Raw genomic sequence first — 23,045 nt, 5'->3', positions numbered from 1 at the left:
AAAAATCCGCTATTTCAACCGCATAATTTGAGCATGCATGGGAATAACAAATTTCAACAAATTTACTTCCTTTGGCAATTTCAGTATGGTGGTCTAACACTTAATACGTTATTTTCCGCTGTATATCATTATTTTAGCTTGCAAAAAAGAAACACATGTTTTGTTTTTGTCTTTGATCTATTGAGTGAAGATTCGGTTTTATGGCTAAATCGGACGTTATTCTGCCGGAATTTGAGAAAAAAGATTTACCTTCAATGGCGTCAGGAAGCTTAGCTGACACCGACAAACAGGTGTCCAAGAGGGTAATGGTTATTTTGTCTATATTAAGATATTATAAATATATTGCTATGATTTAAAAATGTCTCTTCATTTACAGGATAATGCAAGTATCATACTCATGCTTATCATGTATAAAACTAGGACTGTTCTGTTCTTAGGGCGGTATGTGGTCTTACAGTTGTAGGTCTCTAGCGACATTAACAATGGAAATTGTTTGGTAACAACAACAATCAGACTTATTTTCAACATTCTTAGTTCCAAAACGAGCAATTGTAAGAAAAACAGTTGATTCGACTTCATTAGTTGAACATTTTATGCCTTTATTTTTTATTATTTTTTATCTTGTCATGTGACCATATAATTACTGTATTTGTAATTATTGTATGTAACGAGAAACTGTAAATGTAAAAGTTGCCAATATAAACTATTTACTTCTTCTTCTTCTTCTTCTCCGTCGTCGTCAATCATATACAAGTTAATGATAAACCATTGCAATGCGAATAAATCATGATTAGTTATCACATAATACTAAATAATAAGAAATAAATGATAAATGGGGAGACGGGGGGGGGGGGGAACTCGGAGGAGTGAACGCACCATGTACATTGCAATTTTTACCACAAGTTTTATTTTTAGATTAGATGATGTGTCTCACTCTTAGTAGGAAAAACTTATTTCTTTCCTTTTTATGATAATTTGATATGAGCCGCGTCACAACAAAACCAACGTAATGCGTTTGCGACCAGCATGAATCCAGATCAGCCTGCGCATCGATGCTGTTCGCTTACAAACCCTATTACAAGTAGAGAAACTGATAGCGAACAGCATGGATCCTGATCAGACTGCGCGGATTCGCAGGCTGGTCTGGATCCTTGCTGGTCGCAAACGCATTACGTTGGTTTTGACGTGACGCGGCTCATATATTAATTCAGCAAATAATAAAATGTTCTAGAGCAAAAATCATTATTTATCAAATAAATGACAAAATTCCTTATAACTTTATTAACATTTTTTTTCAAGTACATATATTATTTTACAAGAACATCCAAATAATACATTGCTTTTGTTTCTTTTATCAATATTTGAAATACTTATGGAAAATGTGCCCATTGTAGACCAATCCACTTTAATTTCATTAAATTGGTGATAAAATGTTACAAAAATCCAGTACACATCTTTGTAAAGTCGACGAGTGTTGATCAATATATTTGTGGACACACTCCATAAATTATTTCTTCGGGGAAGGAAAATAAATATAATTATATTTGACATTTATTCAATGATTCATCAATTCGATGTGTAAGTTTCAGATAAATAATCCGTATATTTTATCCGAAACGACAGTTTTCAGAAATAAATGTATCGCTGATCGCCGCAGCTCGTTACGTCGTGACGTGGGCGTTACATCTTTTCAAACACCGCACCACCAAACCCACTGACTGAAAGAAAATGTTTTTATAAAATGAAGTATCAAATGAACGCAACACAGACAATGCCCTAGACTGTAAATCATGAAACCCGGTAAACTTGTGTCCCTTTTGTCGTATATAAGATAGGTTTGTTGAAATAGATTGTTGGAAAAGAGACAGTTGTTTATTACAATAGTAGGTCTATAAACAAGTTTCTACTTAATCTGGTAACAAAGACGTTATATTTAGATGATCGAAATTATACAGCCTATAATCTGTGATTTACATTCCATACCTCTTCAATATCCAGGCCAAGATGTTAACATATAAATATATAAATCAATCAGAGATATTGTGCAGTAAATTTTGCGAAATAATGTACACGTACCTGGGGAACCTCGGAAACTAAATAACGGAATGCTATCCCAGTCGATCATAAATTCATTTACAGTGCAATATTTTACGATAATGCTTCTACATCCCCCACCTTATTAACAACCTTATTTTAGTTTATCATAAGATAGAATAATGTATTAGGAAAATGTGCTATGCGAAAATATGATATTATAACTCAATATATTATCACATTGGTCTGCGAATATATTATACACTCATTTTCATTATAGCGCAATTTATCATTCAATGTGAAACTTCCATAGACATATAATGTGTTCTGATTGGGAGGGGGGGGGGGGGGCGGGGGGGGGGGGGGAGGGGGCATTTTTATATTAGCATACAAACAGTACCTATATAAAAAATACTAGTATTTCCACGCAATCACATATCATCCTGGGACATAACTCAAACATGATTCTGTATGTAGTTTGTTTTCCGGTATAATTAAGTGACTGGTAGGGAAATAGTAGATACTGCATATTACCCATCGCCTGCATGTTATATCACATACATGTATATAGCGAGAAGATGGTTCACAATAACTTGCTTTCTGTGGGTTGTATTTTATATGGCTACTTCAAAATCATTGGCAACATGTCTCAGCACTCATATTGTGTTATACATATTTGAGATGTCATCATAAAACATGTTCCGAAATATAGTCATATCAAGAAAATATTCTAAGATGAAACACAACCTTTTATCTATTGTTTAAAGAAGGTATGTATTAGAGGTCTATGAAGTTGGGTCAATTCTTTATAGAATAAACAACAAAACTGTGCTAGGTACTTTAGAACGTTTTAATTGGTCGTGTGTGCTGTACATGTATATACAAAACATAAATATAGATTCCTTAGTGTAAAATATAATCAAATACATCTATACATATTGTATTCAGTCTTTATATTGTTAATTACAGATTTAAAATCGATAAAAATAGAATATGCATATTATGTAATGAACTACAACAACATTTCGTGTATTCATGTTCCTTTTCAACTGTTTTCTAATGTCTGATTTTCTCACTTGTCAAATAATGTTCCGCAATTTATCCATTTTCTTCCGTACAGCAATTTATCCATTTTCTTCCGTACATCTTTATATATCTGAAAATATTCAGTAGTTTGCACAGACATAAAGGAACAAAAAAAATTGCAATACTCTAACATCACTGTAGTAATGAATAGTGCACGGAAAAAATCTAATGAGCCGCGCCATAACAAAACCAACATAATGGGTCCGCGCAGTCTGATCAGGATCCATGCTGTTCGCTTACCCACTCTATAACAAGTAGAGAAACTGAACAGCATGGATCCTGATCAGACTGCGCGGATCCGCAGGCTAGTCTGGATCCATGCTGGTCGCAAACGCACTATGTTAGTTTTGTCGTGACGCGGCTCCTATAGTAATGTTTAAATTCCAGTGTTGGTTAAAGCCCCAGCACCACCACCATAGCCGTATCCTTTAGGTCCAAAGCTTCGTCCGTAGCATGCCTTGCAATAAATCTCATTATTTTCCTTTCTCTCTGCCACGGTATTACTGTCGAGTGACTTGTTACAGTCGCCTAAAACATAACAAACAAAGATACACCAAGTGTGGTAGTTTATGGGATCAACATGTTAAAGAGAATTCATTCATCATCATCACCTTCAAAATCATCATCACCACCACCGTCATCATTATCATAAACATTATTTTGAAATTTTGTATTATTGACATCAATATCATCACATCATAATTATCACCGCCGTCGTCATCATTAACATCATGATGTACGTAATAATAATATTATAATGTATGTAGTGTAAAATATTCTTATGTATGTAGTATTAAATATACTGATGTACTTAGTAATTAACATTAGATTGTACGTAGTAATAACCCGGATTAACATAATGATGTACGTTCTATCATTCTGATGTTCGCAGTATAAGCATCATAACGTAAATCTACGTAGTATTGATATTCTGATATACGTTATAATTGAGCCGCGTCACGACAAAACCAACATAGTGGGTTTGCGACCAGCATGGATCCAAACCAGCCTGCGCATCCGCGCAGTCTGATCAGGATCCATGCTGTTCGCTATCAGTTTCTCTACTTGTAATAGAGTTGGTAAGCGAACAGCATTGATCCTGATCAGACTGTGCGGATGCGCAGGCTGGTCTGGATCCATGCTGGTCGCAAACCCATTATGCTGGTTTTGTCTGGTTCAATTATTAACATTACAGTGTACGTAGTATTAACGTTATGATGTACGTAGTATTAAATATCATATATATGATGAACGTGGTCGTTTGTGAAAAGAAGTTCCGGCAGCGATTATTTCCTCATTAGCATACACTGATTTATCGCATCGTCCGCATTTCTTTCCTCCGCCAAATTGAGGCATTTTTATCTGTAAATATATAATAATAATATGGTTAAGAAGAAAAGAAAAAAATCCCTATGTGGCTTGACAAGTTTGACAAAATTTAACATTTTCTATGTGTACTTATTATAAATTCATCTGTCAATTTTTAAGAATTTGTTTCAAACCATGAAATAAAAGATCCTGTATGTTGTGATCAAAGTGGTAAACCATACTCAGTGAAATTAGTTTTATGTACATGATTATGTAAATAAAACAATTTTCAAGCATCAAAGAATATGTAAAATATGCACTGCAAATATTTATGCATATTATATGTAATCATTAAAATATATGCATTCATTTCTCATTGTAAAATTTGACTTAGACTTTATAGAAAATAAAGTTTTTATTAGCTCCCTTTATTTACATGAAATGTTAAATTCGGTAAGATCTTTATAAATAATGCTTTTTGGAACCTACAATATTGATAAATCTTAATTTGAGCATCATATTTATGATTTAAAACCATAAAAAAAATTGTGTAACAGGATCTTTAAATTTATATATATGACAAACTTACTTGTAAGATTGCAGCACGGTCAACGGTTTTACAATTCAATTATTTAACATTTAATTGATTAATTAATTCATTAATTCATTCATTCATTCACACTGGCATTAAAATGTAGCAATTAATGCAATAAAAGTACACATGAACATATTTTAAAACAATAAATAAACAAAAGTATAAATTATACTAATATGTATGGAATACAAAGTCTATCATTAATTATTTTGTATAGTTTAGTTGCTGATATATGCCATATCGTAATTCCGATTTTTCGCTACGAAAATACGATAAGACGAATACACGACAAAGTCAAACATAGTGTTGACGACACATCGTGTTTTTGCATTTTCGGATTTTGTAGCGAAAGATTAAAACTAAGACGAAAATCAACCATCAGAAAAGAGAGCATCAATTGAACGCAATAAGTTCCGTTTATTTAAAATATCACTCAAGAAATCAACTTATGGACGATACAAGTATAACGACATTTCTATGGTAATGTCAGGGGAAGTGAAATATCACAAGTGCATGTTTTTTTATCTACTTGAATATACGTAGTGCTATCAAAAGTAATGATAGAAGTGCATAATTATGAGCAAATTAGAAAAAAAAACTACAAATAAATAAGAAATAGTGAGCAACAAAATCTAAAACTCATCAAATTCAATCACTATGTACTAGATTTAGATAAAAGCTAAAATTTAAAAATGTCAATGCCAATTGTTACTGATACAATTTTGCATAATATTCTTAACGAAACGTATAAATACTCCGCCCTTTTTTACTATCCGTATAACATGGTCTTTCAAAATGGAAGTCTAATTAAAATTGAAAATGTGTTTTATAACAATTAGCATTTAGTCGTCTTTTTGAAATTTTTGAATGATTTTGTTGTACTACCAATCATGTAAACCAATTAATTAAGTAAATATTCTCGTCTGAGATAAATGTACTTTTGAGATCCATCTTAAAATAAAATAACATCATCTAAAAAGAAATAAATTCTAAAAAAGTGGTGTACCTTATGTAGTCCTTGGATTTGGAAGCGACGTGATAGAGAAGAGCGAGAATAGCACCTGTGTAAAACACAGAAATGCTAGACATTATATACTAACCCTGTGACCATTTAAGTTTGAAGTGAAAGATATCTTTTGAATAAAAAAAATCTTTATATTAAGGAAAAGTAACCCGATTATCTTGGATAATATAGAGAAGATTAATTCTGTCAATAAACGTCATAATGATATGTAATGGTGACGCCATATGGACACCCAATATTGATGAAAGAGCTTTTTAAATAGATGTATTAAGATTATATGATTATCATATATAATAGTACAATACTTAAGAATATTTTGAATTTAATATCTTTACAGTCATTGACCTGAACGAATTTTACATCGTAGCTGATTCAACTTAAAGATGTTAACAGGGTCAAAAGAGGATCAATTTTAAAATGTTTACAATCCCTATATGAAATATTAAAAAATATGCAAATTAGAAATGACACGTTTATTGACTAAAGTTTAGCATGACTGAAGTTAATGGATACTTTCATGATGACTGAGCCGCGTCTTGACAAAACAAACATAGTGGGTTTGCGACCATCATGGATCCAGACCAGCCTGTGCCTCCGCGCAGTCTGATTAGGATCCATGCTGTTCGTTATCAGTTTCTCTTTCAAGTCTGTTATAGGGTTTGTAAGCGAACAACATGGATCCTGATCAGACTGCGCGGAGGCGCAGGCTGGTTTGGATCCATGCTTGTCGCAAACCCATTATGTTGGTTTTGTCACGGTACGGCTCATGTTTTTTAATTAAATTTTTTTTATAAAATTGTTATAAAGAGTATTAATGTGGATATCACAAAAATGAGTATGGGTCAATAATATACAAACAGTATGCTTAAAATGAATGAATGAATGAATAAATGAATGAACGAACGAACGAACGAACGAACGAAGGAATCAATCAATCAATCAATCAATCAATATACGATTAACAGTCTTCTTATAGAAAAAAGTAGAACGATCAAATAACGAAAAGGAAAACTTCAAAGGGAAATCACTGGAAACTTAGTACATAGACTTTTGGCAAAGTGCTTCCATGTAAATGTTACATGGCATTATACTGGGAATAAAATTGTATAAGGAGTGAAATATTTGTTCGCATATGGACGAAAGAAAAACATGTCAAATATGTATTATGAATGCAAAAGAAGATGACTTTCATTTCTTAAATGATGAGTTTTATAATAAGATAGAATTGTATTTTATACTTTGCTTTTGCAGATGACAAGCGGTTTAAAATTTTAATTTGATGTCAAATACAAATTTGAAAGACTCCAGTGATGAAAAAATTTTATCATATGAATTATATGTATCTCAAATATGTTCATCATTTGTACTTGTATTTTTATTCTCTACCTGTAAATTGTTTTTTAAAAAATATTGCTGTATATTGTTATTATAGAAATGTTTTTAAATTTTGTCATGTTAATCATTAAAGTGATACTATAAATATATGTATATGTAATTATTGTACTAGTATTGTCACACACTGGTTAATCTTCACCTGTCATTTCTTTACAGTAAAGTGTATTGGTGTTTTTATCATACTTATTACGACTTATTCCGACTTAGTTTTATTTTCATATAACTACAGATTTAGGATTAACATCAGTAAATGTATATAAGTGTAATTAGATAAAGACCCAGTTATTTGGTAGCAAAAAGCATCGTTCAAGCGTTGACATGACATAGTGATATATGGGACATAAAGTGTTATGCTATTATGTCCCAGATTATAAACTAATCAGTTACGTTGAAACAAGAGTTAAAATGTCTTTCATCATGTTATTTCATTACTATTAACAACCGTTTAATGTATGAGATATGTAACAATAAGATGGCCCTCTGATATAACGCAAATAGTATGTTGTAAAATGTATTGTTTTAAGGCAAATATCCCGTTATATTATGTATTGTACAAACTCCCAAATCTGTAATTTTAAAGAAAAAAATGATGTTCAAATGGAGTCAGTCGTTACACTTTCCTCTGTTTATTTTACAAATATAAAATTTGCTTAAAAATGCAAGCAGATCTTACATTCTTTTGGGGAAAAGCGTTGAAAATTGGTATATTTTTTCTATAGCACTTAAATTTCAGTATCATAAGGAAAAGACTAACTGTACAAACATATGTATTTTTAATGAAACGGTCACGTGATGTTTTGGAGGGTATTTCAACCGCTTTCATACAGTATGTACTATGTTTCAGGAAATGCACGTGCAGACACGTGAGTTGCTGCAGACGATAGCGACATTAGAGATGTACCGGGCTCAAAGAGAAGTTGCTAACTACATGGAACTCGCTTACCTAAGGCTTGCTGATCACCCGGATCAAGCCAGGGATGTAAGGAAATTTGTTAAAATTGAAGAAATAACCAATACCAAGTGCTCTTAGATAATTTTCCATGCAAAAGGGTTGCCTGTTTTCATTTAAAACTATCTATAGTTAATAAGAGATTTTTATCATTATTTTCTTTTTGCATACTGTAGAAATATATAAAAATACAACACATTTTCTTGTTATTCTGTCACATATGACAGGTTGAATATATCACATACGTGTACATATTTTCGATCTCTGACAAACGGTTCAACATAGAGGTAAAAAAACCTTCCGATTGCTTAGACGTTTCAGCCATTCATTGCAATGTCATAACCTCGACACAGTATATTCACTATAATTTTTTTTATAAATGTGTACAGAAACACATTTATGTAGAGACTGTAAACAAGATTGCAAATATTCGTTTATTAAGAGTGTGATTTCTCTTGTGTGAAGGAAATATTATAAAAATGCTGTTTAAAACTACAAAACAATATATGAAGTGTTAATTCCTCTGCATTCATGTCATATACACTCCTGACTAGACGTGTTAACAGACATACCTATTATTGTGCAAAAGCTTCTGACGGAATTAAAATGACGTTCGAAAATATGGAAATAAAACTTTTGAAATCCCCTTCTTTACAATATCATGTTTAATTGTTGTTGTTGTTTTAAGGTTCGCATGACGGCGCACTCAGCTCGAACCCAGCACATAATGACTGCAGGGCTAATGAAGAAGTTTACTGTGACAACAGCTCATATAGTCAACACATTGATTCCGATGACCCTTGATGCCGTTACAGAACTTCAGGTTCACATAACACTTCAACACTTACATACCTATCATAAAAGAATTGTAACTGTAATAAAAGGCAACAACCAAAAACAACAAGAGGAGAACTAAGCATTAAAATTTGGTTTAAACATATTTTTTTAAGCTCGATTGCGAAACAAGTTCTTGCAACTTATTTTAATCACTTTCGAGTCCTCTTCCTGGAACCAGCCAGTACTGGTGTCATATAAAGAAACATTGCCGTGGCCAGTAATGGTGTCATATAAAGAAACATGGCCGTGACCGGATTAGGAATCGAATCCATGATCCCTGGGTTGAGAGGCAGACACCTTAACCACTAGACCTCCGCTCCCCATAAGCGCTAATACTTAACAACTGTAATCATATGTACTACATATTTTATGATTTATTTGTACTAATGTGCGTTTAAATTCATTAACACTAAGAAAAACATAGATTATTGTTCAGTTATAATGCTTTCTAGTTTTCACCAAACTATTTCATAATTTTCTAGAGTGGAGAAGTTGTGAAAGAAATATTTGGTCAGATAATTGAGATCGCTGAAGAAATGAAGATAGAGACCGAATCGACACAGAAAAGGTTAGACTGTCTAGTATATTTTCACAATTTTAACCCAATTAAGAATTATTTTACTGTAGCATAACATTGCTTGTTTTAATGTAACAGCGACTTTGTCATTTCTGGCTTTAAGATATAATTTAATAAAAAATAATTTTACATCTATTGTAATCTCATACAGACTGTTTTAAGATTCGCCAAATATTGCTTAATAGCTTTTCTAAAATAAATAAAATGGAGACCTTCCGTACACAGCAGAAAATGAAAAATGTTGCAGGCTCGCGTTTTTGAACGGTAGAAATACATGAACACGGTATTTCACACCCCTTTGCGCTGGCTTAAACTGAATTCAACATTTAAGTATGGAAAATGGTGAAATTTAGAATGTAGTAACATGTTATCATACCAACCTTGAATGTTACACTTTAATATTGGTCTATGTTAAATGAAAAATCCTGTAAAATGCTATATATCTGATACAGATATCTGGAGATACAAGCTCAAATTCAAGAAAACATGGCGAGTGTAAGTAAGCGAAACAAGTATGTGGTCGATCAGCAGAAAAAGTTGGGTTTTCAAATGGAGAGAGAACAACAGCTCGCCAGGGCGGCGGAACTTGCACAGGAAGAATTGAATGAAGAAAAGAAAAGAATGGAGGAGGAGTTAAAACTATTACAATCCAAGCGCGAACAATGTTGGGAAAATACTGGTAAAACAAGAGCGATCAGTGATCACATGTGTCGCCTCATGATGGCCAATTTTATGTTGGGACAAGTTTTGCGACAGACGGACAGACAGACAGACGGACAGTGCACAACTAGACTTGGTACTAATCATTCCTGTAAAGTTTGGATAAAATTGCACCAGTAGTGTATGAGGAGTAGTCCCGACAAGCTTTTGTGTATCTGGCAACACACAGAAAAAAACACCTTTTTATCAAAGGGCCATAACTGAGCCAAAAATCATTCAACCGAAAAACCCGTGCAATATGCACAAGGACTTGAGATACAGATCAACCCTGTAAAGTTTCATTGAAATTGCATTAGTGGTATAAGAGAAGTAGTCCTAACAAAGTTTAAAAATAAAAAAATATTGAAGGGCCATAACTCGGTCAAAAATCATTGAACCGGAAAATGCTGACAATATGCACAACTAGACTTGGTACTGGTCATTCCTGTAAAGTTTGGATGAAATTGCACCAGTAGTTTATGAGGAGTAGTCCCGACAAGCTTTTGTGTATCTGGCAACACACAGAAAAAAACACCTTTTTATCAAAGAGCCATAACTCGGCCAAAAATCATTCAACCGGAAAACCAATGCAATATGCGCAAGGATTTGAGCTACAGATCAATCCTGTAAAGTTTCATTGAAATTGCATTAGTGGTATAAGAGAAGTAGTCCGGACAAACTTTAAAAATAAATATTATTAAAGGGTCATAACTCTGACAAAAATCATTGAACCGGAAAATGCTGACAATATGCACAACTACACTTGGTACTGGTCATTCCTGTAAAGTTTGGATGAAATTGCACCAGTTGTTTATGAGGAGTAGTCCGGACAAGTTTTGGGACAGACAGACGGACAGACAGACTACGGAGAAGTGATCCCTATATGTCGCCACTACTCCGTAGAGGCGACACAATAAACGTGTTCATTTACATTACCTTCTCGCGAAATATTTGTACATACACGTAGGAGTATGATTGTTGTTACAATTATGATAATACAAAATGTAGTTTAAAATTATATATTGTAATGCCTAGGTTTGGATGATTTGTGCCATGTCGTATGTTCGCTCCGCGGGGCACCAGACGAAAACACGAACTTGGAGCGGAAGTTGACTTTGTCGTACCTTTGTGTTTTCGCCGTTCCGTCCCGTGGAGCGAAAGTACGACATGGCACAAATCAGCCACAATATGTACCACATATGGTTATTCTTTCATAATTTCTCAAAATTTCATTATACACAATCAATCTTGAAATGTCTGTATTGATTGTATTCTTACGATGTAAATTATTGCATTGTATAAAACATTATACTTAAAAAATAAAGATATTTACAATATGGTTTATTATTCACCTTTTATATTTTCATAGAGAAAGCTCGTGTAGAATCAAAAGACTCGAGCTCAGGGCGTACTTTCTTGGACACGGCACTGTCGCCGGGACCGGCGCTATCTGGGGGTGTACAGGGTGTAGCTCTCAATGTGGTCTCAGCAACTGTCAACTTCTTCACTGGATTGTTTAATTCCGACAAACGCTCTAACAATGTGAGATGAGTTTTAATTAATAAATGATCATATTATCCGGAATATAATATTCTGAATAGGTTACCGTCATATGTATTTATCCAAGAAATACCTTTGTCATTCATTTTTTTATTAAAAAATAGTTCACCATATTTTCAAATAAAAAAGAGCGTCCACCCATTTCAGCGTTTTAGAATGGTCGCATTTAGTTTGCTTCTTTTATAGAATCTGACCACCTTTTGCTTCCGTTTCCTTAAAAAAATAGAATTAACACAACATCAATTAAAAATTGATCAATACTGTTTCTATTATAAATATAAATGATACATGGAGTCAAACGATTTCAGTTTTTTCAAATATTGATTGGATCGCTTACCAAAGAAAGTCAGGTACGGGGCTGTGGACCGGACTAGTGATAAACGTTTGGGAATGTTATAATTTGAGGATGCAAGACACCAGCGGAAAAGGAAAGGGCTCTTTGAGCCGCTGGCACAATTGAAAAGGGCTTGGAAATGAAACAGGTATTAAATAGAGAGTGAGAGTAAAAAGGTGTTGGAAGCACCACAACCCCAAAAATACCATATTTTCCCGGGGTACATTCCGGACAAAGGCGCTTGAAATGATTAAAAATGCCCTAAAGTCTCGCCTTTTTTATCCGCCTATTTGGGCCACTCGAAAGCTTCATTTGTTCACACCTATTTTATGATATTTAAAACCGATAATGGAATGAAACTTAAGAATCGGTGAAAAGTAGCTTCTTAGAGGCAACGGCTCTTAACACCGTAAGTGGGAGTTAAATCCATGAAAAAGAAGATTAAAAAAAAAGTCCTAAACTGTTTTCCTTGTAAATTTTTAACAAAAATTTTTTGGGTTTTTTTGGGAAAGTTTAAATTGGGAAATGGATAAATTTTCCCCTTTTTTTTTTGTCGGAAAAGTAACAAAACTTAAAAAACCTGCAAAAAAAGGGATAAAAAATTGTATACTCCCCGATCCTGAAACTTTTTTGAAAATAAAAAACCCAAACGTGTAAAAATCAATTTTAAAAGCACCATGACCTTAAACCCTTTTTGGAACCTAAAGGACCATTTCACTTCACCCAAAAAGTTAAAATTTTCAATTGGAAAAAAATAAAATTTTTTAAACCAATTTCCAAAACCCAAAAATTAAAGGTTTTAAACAACCGGCAAAAATTGACTTTTTGGTTTGTAAAAAAAGGCAGTTTTAAAATTTTTGAGGAACAAGGGCGGGAAAGGGAAACCCCTCAATTTTCGGGGATTTTGGGAAATAAAAATACAATAACAATAAAAATTACAAAAATTACTTTTTAATTTTTTCTTACGAAATAAATACGGGGGAAAAGGGGGAAAAGTTTTACTAAGCTTTTTTTAAAAAAATACAAGTAAAATTTCCTTATTCCCCCTCTGGGGGAAAACTATATATTAAATTTTAAATGTTGGCGAGAAAAAAAAAATTTAACCCCGACACTTACCCATAGCTAAAAATTTGGGCCAGTGCGTTAAAAATCCCCAAAGGGGCCAAAAAAACTCTTTTTTTCCAAAAAGGACAAACCCCTACAAATGTTTTGATGCTTTTTTTTTAAACTTTTCTTTTAATTTAAACAATTTGTTTTTTTACCATTTAAAGAAAATTTTCTAGGAAATGGGGAAAAACCCTGCGTGAAGGCGCATCCCTAGCCTTGGTAATGTTGACGGGACAATTCACACGCATTATTAAAATTCCTGGTCGGGAAATTTTCGGCAGTTTTTGGAAAATTTAAAAAGAGTGACACAAAAAGTTTTCAAAATCGTACCTTTCCAATTAAAAACCCAAAAAATTTCCTGATAGGAATTTAAAAAAATCTATAGAACGAGCAGAAAATGTAATTTAAAGTATTTTTTACGGGGAAAAAAGTTTTTTTTTTCCCCAAATAATAATTAATGGGTTTTGTTTTGTCATCCCATTGTTTTTATATCAAAGAAAGAAAAAGGGGTGGCTTTGCATAAGGGGCACTAGGGTTTTTTTTTATTAAGGGAAGGGAAATGCAAGAAAAAGCCCCGGTTTTATAATAGCCTTTAAATTTTAAAGGGGTTTTTTTTTACGGGGCCCCAAAAACATTGATTTGGGGGGGCCATATTTGGGACTTTATGCTAAAAAATAAATGTAATTCATTCATTTGTCCCCAATTTTAAAAAATTAAAACGTTAAAAAAAACTTTGCTACCCAAATTTGGAAAAGGGGCTTTTTGGCGTAAAATGCAGAAAGGGAAAAAGTAAAAATTAAATTTTTAATTAAACCAAATTTCAACGCAAATTATGTATAAATTATATTTTAGGGGTTAATCTTTTTAGTTTATATCAAATTGTTAATGAAGAAATTTGAATACTGAATAAAAAAATATTTTTTTCCGTTACTGCTTTTTTTTCCCCTAGGGTAGAAACGCTTTGCAAAAATCTACTTCCGTTTTATGGAAATTATCGAAATTGAAAAAAAGGTAAAATTTATAGCATTTAAACAAAAGTATTAATTTACGGGGTTTGGGAAAATTTTTTCGGTCGTTTTTGGAAAGGTGATTAATGTGCAAGAAAACGACACCGAGATTTACTCGCTGTACAACTTCCTGTCAACACCAATAGACAACATGGGAACCAGAGCACGCGCAAATCGTCAGCACGAGCTTCTTCTTAAAATAGAAGATGATATAAATAACACATACCCGAAAGAAGATGATTAACTGGAATAAGTGGACTAAATGCAAATGCACCAACAGTTAAGAATATTGTGAGAATAAATGAAATAAAATTACAGCGTGGCATCTTTAAAACTTGACAATCGAATGATAAAATTAAACCTATTTAAGAATAGATTACTCCTCATAATTTGAAAAAAAAGGCAATTAATATTAAACTTCTTTGACTCAATTTTTTTTTCCCAAAACGTATTAAAAATTAAAATTTTTTTTATTGGTATGTACATAAAATGTCCAAGAATTTTTAATTTTAATTTTTTCGGGCATTCTCGGCAAAATGTTCCAATGGGACCTTTGACATGGAAAAGGCGACTTATCGGACCCCTTTAAAGTCATTTTAATAGTAAAATGGCGGCCTCCTTTGGGGCCCCCTTTTTGTAAAAAAAAATAAAAGAGAAATTTTTCTTTAAAATTTTTCCCCTAGACAAATTTGGGTAATTTTTTTGGGCGAATGAACTTTGTTTTGGTTCCAAGGGCAAATTGCGTTGGTGTATTTGTGTTCTTTGTACGAGACATCTTTTCCGAAGTAAACGGGTGCTTTACGATTGAAGCACATTTAAATCTTAAACATTCTATAAAATTGAAAATCTTGCAACATGTACTAATTAAATTGTTTATGTGAATACATTTCTTTTAAGTTTGACTCTGCAAATTTATATAATGTTTTGTAACTGATACTTTTTGTGTACTTTTAGGTAAAGTCGGTCAGTTGATAGTCAAGAGGTTCGAAGCATAACATTTTCACACGTTAAAACACCTGTTAATATGTTAAAATAACTTTTCATCAAAACTTTCACAATTTAAATTTTAACCTGTTATTCGTTTGAAAAGATTTCATTGCCTATTTCTTCAATCCCCAAGGCCAAGACTTCATTTGATTAGTTTCCATATTATGTAAGAGCACTGATCATGAGAAAATAGTTTTCAGACCAGTAAATCACTTTAGCCATTTCACAAAAAATTAATCAAGAACGAAAGAACACCTTTACCTGCAGAAGGATAAGTGATGAACAGAAAATGACCCCTATTGTTCAATATATATAATAGGTTCTTTGTTTTTGTTGTTGATTGTTTTGTTTGTATGTTTTTCTTGTGTGTTTTTTAGGGGACATGCATGTAAACACGTACTTCTGTAAATAAATATTAGAGTACCCTTTGATATTAAATTTTTTAAAATTTTAATGCAAAATCAGTGATTTCGCCCACTTTTCATTTTTAGTCTTAGCCGATGTCGTAAAAGGTGTATTTTGAAAAGAAAAATTTTAAAGCCGGGGTTTTTTACAAAACCAACATAGTGGTTTGCGCAGGCTGGTCTGGTTTCCTTTGCTGGTCGAAACCCCAAATTATTTTGGTTTTGTCAAAAAAAGGGGCCCTCACTTGCCCCGTAGTAGTCGTGGCCGTAAAGGGTTGCCCGTATCTTTTTTAATAAAATGTCATAAAAACATGAATTCTAGCCCATGGCCTTTCATTGTTGGAGGTGGAGACGTGGGTTTTATTCGCCCGGGTTTTTGCAGTCGTAGTCGTAGTCGTAAAAAGTCGTGTGGTGATAATACCCTTTGGGAAACTTTTGGGTCTACATGCATTTTTAAACCCCGTACACTTTTTCCCCGCACTAGACGTTGAAAGTAGTCAAAAAATTCGTACCGCAAAAAGTCGTATTTTTTTCCAAAACTTAAATTTCGTAGTCTATAAGTCGTAGTACTATACAATGTAGTAGTTTAACCTTGTGTTGTTAAAGCCCGTGGCGTCCTTAGAAGTCTAGAATACTCGTGTTCGAGGGTCGTCGCCGCCATAAGATAATGACTTGAGGACGTAAATGTGGTAGAAGTCGTAGAAATGGTCGAATTAGTAGTCGTAGTTGTTCGGCAAAAAAACCGTAGTCGTTGCTGTATGTTTAGCCCGTACTCGTTGTCTTTGGTTTGTCGTTGTTAGGGCTGTTCTCTAGTTATTTAAATCATCTAAAGGTATTATTTGCAAGTATAAAAGTTGCCCAAATTTACTTTTGTGATTGTAGCCCAGCTTGGTAAGCCGTAAATGATTCGTTATTGTTATCCGTAATGCCTAAAAGGTTTAAAGTCCATAACAAGTCATAGACCGTAGACATGTTTTGTAGTCAAAAGAAGTAGTAGTCATCGTCCCTGTCGTAGCCTGTAGTTGTAGTCTAATATTAAAGTCGAGATGTCGTAGCCATGGTTGAAATCTTTGCCGTCGTGGTCGAAACCGGACTTGAAGTCGGTAAAGACGTAATCGTGGTTCGAAGCTCCCCGGACTTGACAGTCCCGGAAAGACGTAACGTGGCAATGCCGGACTTGACTTGAAGTCGGTAAAGACGTAGTCGTGGTCAAAGCCGGACTTGGCTTGAAGTCGGTAAAGACGTAGTCGGGTCAAAGCCGGACTTGAAGTCCGGTAAAAGACGTAGTCGTGGTTCAAAGCCGGACTTGAAGTCGGTAAAGACGTAGTATGGTCCGAATGCCCGGACTTGACAAAGTCGTACAGACGTACGTTAACGTAGTCGTGGTCGAAGTCGTTAGCGCAGACGTTAGTCCGTATGCGTAATCGGCGTCGTAGTCTAGAAGAAAAAGTGATGAAAGTAACTTGATCAATCTAATAATAATAAAGTTACATTGTTGTTATATATTAATACCGGTGGATATAATTCAGCTGACGGTAACCTGCTTTCGGTGTTTACTGTTTGATCAATCCCTCAAAATAAGCAAATGAAAGTTGCAAATGTGTAATACGCATTAACTATTAAAACGATAGTTAAAGTTGCTTACCAAAAAGGACAACAGATTCATTTTTTTAGTACTTCCCATGTGTGGAGATGCGTCTTTCTTTAAGATAACTATAATAAATCAAAGCACAGAAGGGCGCCTGAATTTGTTTTGGTCTCAGAATGTAAGAAAGGTGCAAGTTGTGAGACTAATAATGAAAGTCCACCTCAATGCTTTCCAGCGTTTTTAATTTGTTAAAGTAAATTGGCGATAAGACTAAAATTGCAACACTGATATTCAATCCAATGTTTATTTGACTTTAAAAAATTTTGGAAAAAAAAAAAAAAAAAAAGTTTTTTTCAATTTTTTTCTGGGGAATTTTTTAACTCCAGACCTCTTGCTTCCTAAAAGGGGCCCGAAAACCCCTTCAAACCACGGTTTAAAATTTATATGTGAACGGCCCCGGGAAAAAAACCCTAATTAAAAAACAAAATTTAAAGGGTTGTAACGGGGAACCCTTTAAACTGTTGTTTTAACACCCGAATTTTAAAAAATCCTGGGGGGCTTACTTTAAATTAAAAAGCATTAATATTTTAAAAGAAACAAAGGGCCCCAAAGTTTGTGGGGATTTTTCCTTTATCTTTGGGAATTCTTTTTAATTTGTTATGTTAAAAAATCTGTATGCATTTTTGTATATTTAATTTTTTTTTATTATTATTTTGGGAAAAGGCACAGAGTTTGATAAAAAACGGAATTCTGGGATAATATCTAGAGTTTGCATCAAAAAATCATTTATGTTCATTTTTTTACGACAGCCACACTTTATTCTTGCATATCATGGCTATTTCCTTAACAAAAACACTTAAAAAAGAATTTAACAAAAAAAAAAAAAAAGTTTCCCCGACTGGGATCCAAACTCGAAAACCTTTCTCAGCTCACTTAAGCGAGTGAGTTATCCACTGTACCACGGAGAAGTTATTATTTTACACAGAAAAGTCTGAATAATAATCAAGTCATTCTAAATTTAGAACTTCCATTGCATTTCCGGGGGGTTTTGTAATCCTTGTTAATTTAAGAGGTGATTTTTGTTCAGGGTAAACCTGTTGTTTTAAAATTAAAGTAAATATTTTTAGCGAAAATCCTCTCGCCCAAAAACAGTCCGACATTGTAGAATCTATAATTTCCAATTTCTTTGGGTTTTGTGTAAGTTTTTCCGTAATTTTGGGCAAAGGGAAAAAAAGTAAATTTCAATTTATAAAATCAAAGGGCCGCCCTCCGGGGTTAAATTAGGGGGACTGTGTTTATTGAAAAATTCTAAAAAGCCAAAACGGGGTATTGGAAATTTAAAAGCTTGGGGGGGTTTTTTGGGGTTCCCTTGGGGGGCAAAATAAAAAAATTTCTTTCTTTTAAATCGGGGTAGTTTTAAAGTGGGTTTTGGAACTACTTTTTTTGTTTTGGGTTTGGGGCGTAAACTTCTAAAGTCCCGAGATGAATTCCCTTTTATTTTAAAAAAAATATTTTAAGAAAAACTTTTGACCAAAATTTTGGGAATTACCCTTTTCTTGAAAATTGGATGGGGCCGTCTTTGACCCCTTTTAAAGCAGTAAACTCCCCGAAAATTTTTTGGCCTTTTTGTGGGAACCCTTTCAAAAGGGGAATAAAACCGTTTTCCCAAAAAGTTGGGGCCTTAAATTTCGGGGTTTGCAAAAAAACATTAGACTCTGGGAAATTTCGCTAAACCAAATTTTTTGTTTGGTTTTGGGCGACCCCGGGAAAAAAATAAAAATTTTTTCGATAAGTAAAATTTTCATTTAAAAAAAAATATAATGGGGAGGGTTTTTAAATTTCATTATAATTAAAGGGGATTATAAATTAAAAACTGGGGTGATATATTCAAGTTCCAAAAAAGGGTGAAACAATAACGTAAAAAATTAAGGGTAAGGGAGGTTTGAGTTAACCAAAATTAAACAAAAATTTAAAAAAAGACCCGGGGCCTAGTCCATGTCCCTTTAAGGACATTTTGGGGGAGTTATGACCATTTCATAAAAACGGGGGTTTTGGGGTTTTGTTGAATAAATTAAAATATTTTTTATTTTTCTTTCAATTAACGGGGGGAATAAAAGGAAAGCTCCCATTTTTTTGGGAAAAAGTTCCCAAAATTGTTTTTGAAATTAAAAGTTTATTCAAACCAAATTTGTAAAAGGGGGCCAAAAAGGGCCCGAACTGGGTTTTTTCAAGGGCCAAAATCTTAAAATGGTGTGAGGTTTAAATTGTTGAAAGTAAGGGTTTTACTGATAAAAAAATTTACTATGATAAATTTTTTCAAGAATGTTTGGGCAAGTAGTCAAAATATTTTGACGGGGCCAGAAGGGTAAATTTTAAAAAAATAATTTTTTTTTTTCTGGGTCAGATTCTCCCCTTTTTGGGGGGAAAATTTTTGGGCAAGGGATACACAAAATAGACCCCAAACTCAATGGCCCTGGGCTAATAGCCAACCCGGGAAACTTTGTCCTTTAGCTTTTCGTAATTTTAAAAACTTTTTAAAAATTTTGGTCACATTGGGATATTTTAAAATTTAAAATTTTAAAGTCCCCATTTTTAAAACTGAATTTTATTTTAAATTTTTAAAAATTTTTAATTAAATTTAAAAAAAAAAAGGTATTCCCTAAAAAATACTGGGTGGAACCAAAAGCGTTTAAAAACCAACGAGAGAGGGACATAAATTAAAAGTTTTAAAAATAATTTAAATATTTTTGTAATTTTAAAAAAACACATGTTTTTAAAAACTTAAATAAACTGGGAAACCAAAGAAAAATATTAAAAGTTTAAAAATAAATTTCAATGTTTTAAATTAAAACGTAAACAAGGGGCAAACCCCCGGGGAAAACGTTTACAAAGGAGGGGAAATTTTGGTTTACCGGGAAAAAAATTTAACTTAATTAAAATTTCCCTGTCAATTTTTTACCAAACTTTAGGTTAAAATTAAATTTTTAAAAAGGGGCGACGAATAAAAAAAAGGATTTTTCGGGGGCTGGGCAATATTTTGCCTCCCACGAATTCCCGCCCCGAACGAAAATATCTCAGAATCAAGCTTTGGCACGTCAATATATTTTGACTACACAAACTTATGCTATAACCGCGTATTATTTCTTGAAGGAAAATGCCAGATAGTAAACAATCCTATAAGTTTTACTTTTCATCAAACAGTTTGCACATTTATAATTCGATTGGCAAATTATCGTTTTCTACATATTCCTAAAACTACCTTAGATCTGGTTTAATTAATTTCTAAATTTAATTTCACTTTTCATTTATTTAGCTATTTAAAGGGGAATAACTTAAACCTATCCAACTTTCGATTCGCTTATCAAACCATACTTTCGAGATCGTTAAACCAGTCATACTATATCAACCATGGCATCACCTAATAAGAGAGAGTGTCTTGATACAAAAGATTCATCACAAACAGTATCAGCTGGTTCATCTGGAGGAATGGCTGTTGTACACACGGTAAATATAATTATAATTATACTCCTATTAAATTTAAGATGACGAGTTATCATTTTTGCATATTGTAGAATTACACAAATGCTAGGGAAATGTTACAATGAATGTACAGTTTGCAACATTACAAAAAAGACCCCAAGAGATCCGTATTTAATTTTTTTACTCAGACAGCTACAAGAGCTACGTAAAATTCTATATCGGTTTAAGTGTTATTATATGCCACGTAGAGTTATACACTGACTCATTCATGCGGATATTTTTTAAATATTGGAAAACCCGTGGTTAATTTATTCTACTTTCTGTTTCGTTTAAACAGCGGTATGGAGTGCAAGGTAATTGTGTTAAATTTGTGTTAAAATATCATATTTATTTGATAATGACGTGTATTCTATTTAAAACTTGATATACTATGTTAAGTTTATAAATAATTATTTAAGTAAGAAGTAGATCTATCTATACAAGTATGTAAATGTGTAAACATAGTACTTGACGATATATACACATTACTTGTGTACGGAAGCGTATCATCAGGGCCTACAGTTGACGAGATGTTTTCCGCTAAGCCGACTTATTTTTATTCGCATTGATAAGTTGTTTTTGCACATCTAACTAAAATTTACTGACAAAAGATGAGGAGTTTTAAGGCATTGCAACTTAACTTTTCTCGATATGCTTGATGCTTTTGAAACTTCGATAAAAATCCAGTCGACTTTGCTGAAATATTTAGTAAGACGCAAATACGTTACACTCATTGACAAATAGTTCACGTAATTCAACAAGTTTTTTCGAAATGATTATAAATCTTCTACGTATTACGTATAAATCATTACATGTTCATGGGATGTTTTTGGTGAAAACGAGTAGAAACAAGTTGACATGGCGTGAAACATTTAGGTAAGTGGAGGCCCTGCTAAGCTTCCGTACTTGTGACTTAATGTCAATTTAACTGCGATATTATATATGGTATAAAGCCATATCTTATTTTTTAAGTTTAATTAACGGTCAAATTATATTGCTTCCATAATATTATGGTCGAATTTCATAGAATGTCTACACATGAATACTGTACGTAAACAGAATAAACTCTTTCGGAACAAAATGCGCTATTCGCGTTTAAGGCAAACAGAATGGGAGTATTTTTAAAATTCAAACAATAATCTGCAGAAGATATATAGATTTATACACTCAAAAAAATCACATTTTATATCATTTGTGCAAAATCACATTCTGCTATGTTTTTATGCGTATTATTCAAAGCACACTTATTAAAACATAAAGTGACGGCGTTTGTTTTAAGCAAGTCCTCAGAGTTGTATGCGATACTGTGGCGATGCTTGCGATCGTACGACGCTTTCTGCCGGCGTTCTCAATTTTTCTTGGAAGCCGTGAGAGCACCGACCTGATGTAACAGGGCTTAATGTAAACGAACAAATATATTTTATAGTATTTCAAATGGATAGAAATGAATTAGCGCATATAGATAGTAAGACGTTATGTTTTAACCCTCATTACAACTTTCTACCGGAATGTATTTGCTTTTCAAGAGAAAGACCATCTGGGTATCGTTTTGAATGCGTTACTTTGTACAATCCCTGCATCACGGGATATACACAGTTTGTCAGCTAAACGCTTTGATCAAAGACACGGCATATACACAGTTTGTAAGCTAAACCTTTTGATCAAAATCACGGGATATACACTGTTTGTCAGCTAAACTTTTGATCAAAGTCACGGGATATACACGGTTTGTCAGCTAAACTTTTGATCATAGTCACGACATATACACGGTTTGTCAGCTAAACGCTTTGAACAAAGTCACGACATATACACGGTTTGTCAGCTAAACTTATGATCATAGTCACAACATATACACGGTTTGTCAGCTAAACTTTTGATCAAAGTCACGACATATACACGGTTTGTCAGCTCAACCGTTTGATCATAGTCACGACATATACACGGTTTGTCAGCTAAACTTTTGATCATAGTCACGACATATACACAGTTTGTCAGCTAAACGCTTTGATTAAAGTCACGGGATATATACGGTTTG

The 23,045-nt window shown here is 33.3% G+C and overlaps 2 protein-coding genes across 4 annotated transcripts in view; both read left to right on the top strand.

Annotated features, from left to right (window-relative positions):
- Positions 1–37: 37 nt before the first annotated feature.
- LOC132712689 (uncharacterized) lies at positions 38–12,078 on the top strand. Its single transcript, XM_060695103.1, has 6 exons — positions 38–302; positions 8,287–8,421; positions 9,080–9,214; positions 9,711–9,796; positions 10,258–10,484; positions 11,874–12,078. Exons 1-6 carry the CDS (start codon positions 201–203, stop codon positions 12,053–12,055), a joined length of 867 nt encoding a protein of 288 aa, XP_060551086.1. The 5' UTR covers positions 38–200; the 3' UTR covers positions 12,056–12,078.
- An 8,752-nt stretch (positions 12,079–20,830) lies between these two features.
- The window catches only part of LOC132712688 (uncharacterized), a 32,600-nt gene continuing 30,385 nt past the window's right edge, over positions 20,831–23,045 (top strand). The window contains exon 1 of one of the 3 annotated variants that reach the window (XM_060695101.1): positions 20,831–20,995. In XM_060695101.1, the coding sequence (XP_060551084.1) occupies positions 20,900–20,995 (96 nt within the window). In that variant the 5' untranslated portion in view covers positions 20,831–20,899. Of the gene's footprint in view, positions 20,996–21,297; positions 21,325–23,045 lie in introns of those variants that run through there. The other 2 variants (XM_060695098.1, XM_060695100.1) reach the window with 2 other exon arrangements.

This window comes from Ruditapes philippinarum, unplaced genomic scaffold (genome assembly GCF_026571515.1).
Source record: "Ruditapes philippinarum isolate M1 unplaced genomic scaffold, ASM2657151v2 ctg4336_1_1_1_1, whole genome shotgun sequence".
NCBI classification, from domain to species: domain Eukaryota; kingdom Metazoa; phylum Mollusca; class Bivalvia; order Venerida; family Veneridae; genus Ruditapes; species Ruditapes philippinarum.
The sequence above is the reverse complement of the archived record's forward strand: the minus strand, read 5'-3'. Positions and strand labels throughout refer to the sequence as shown.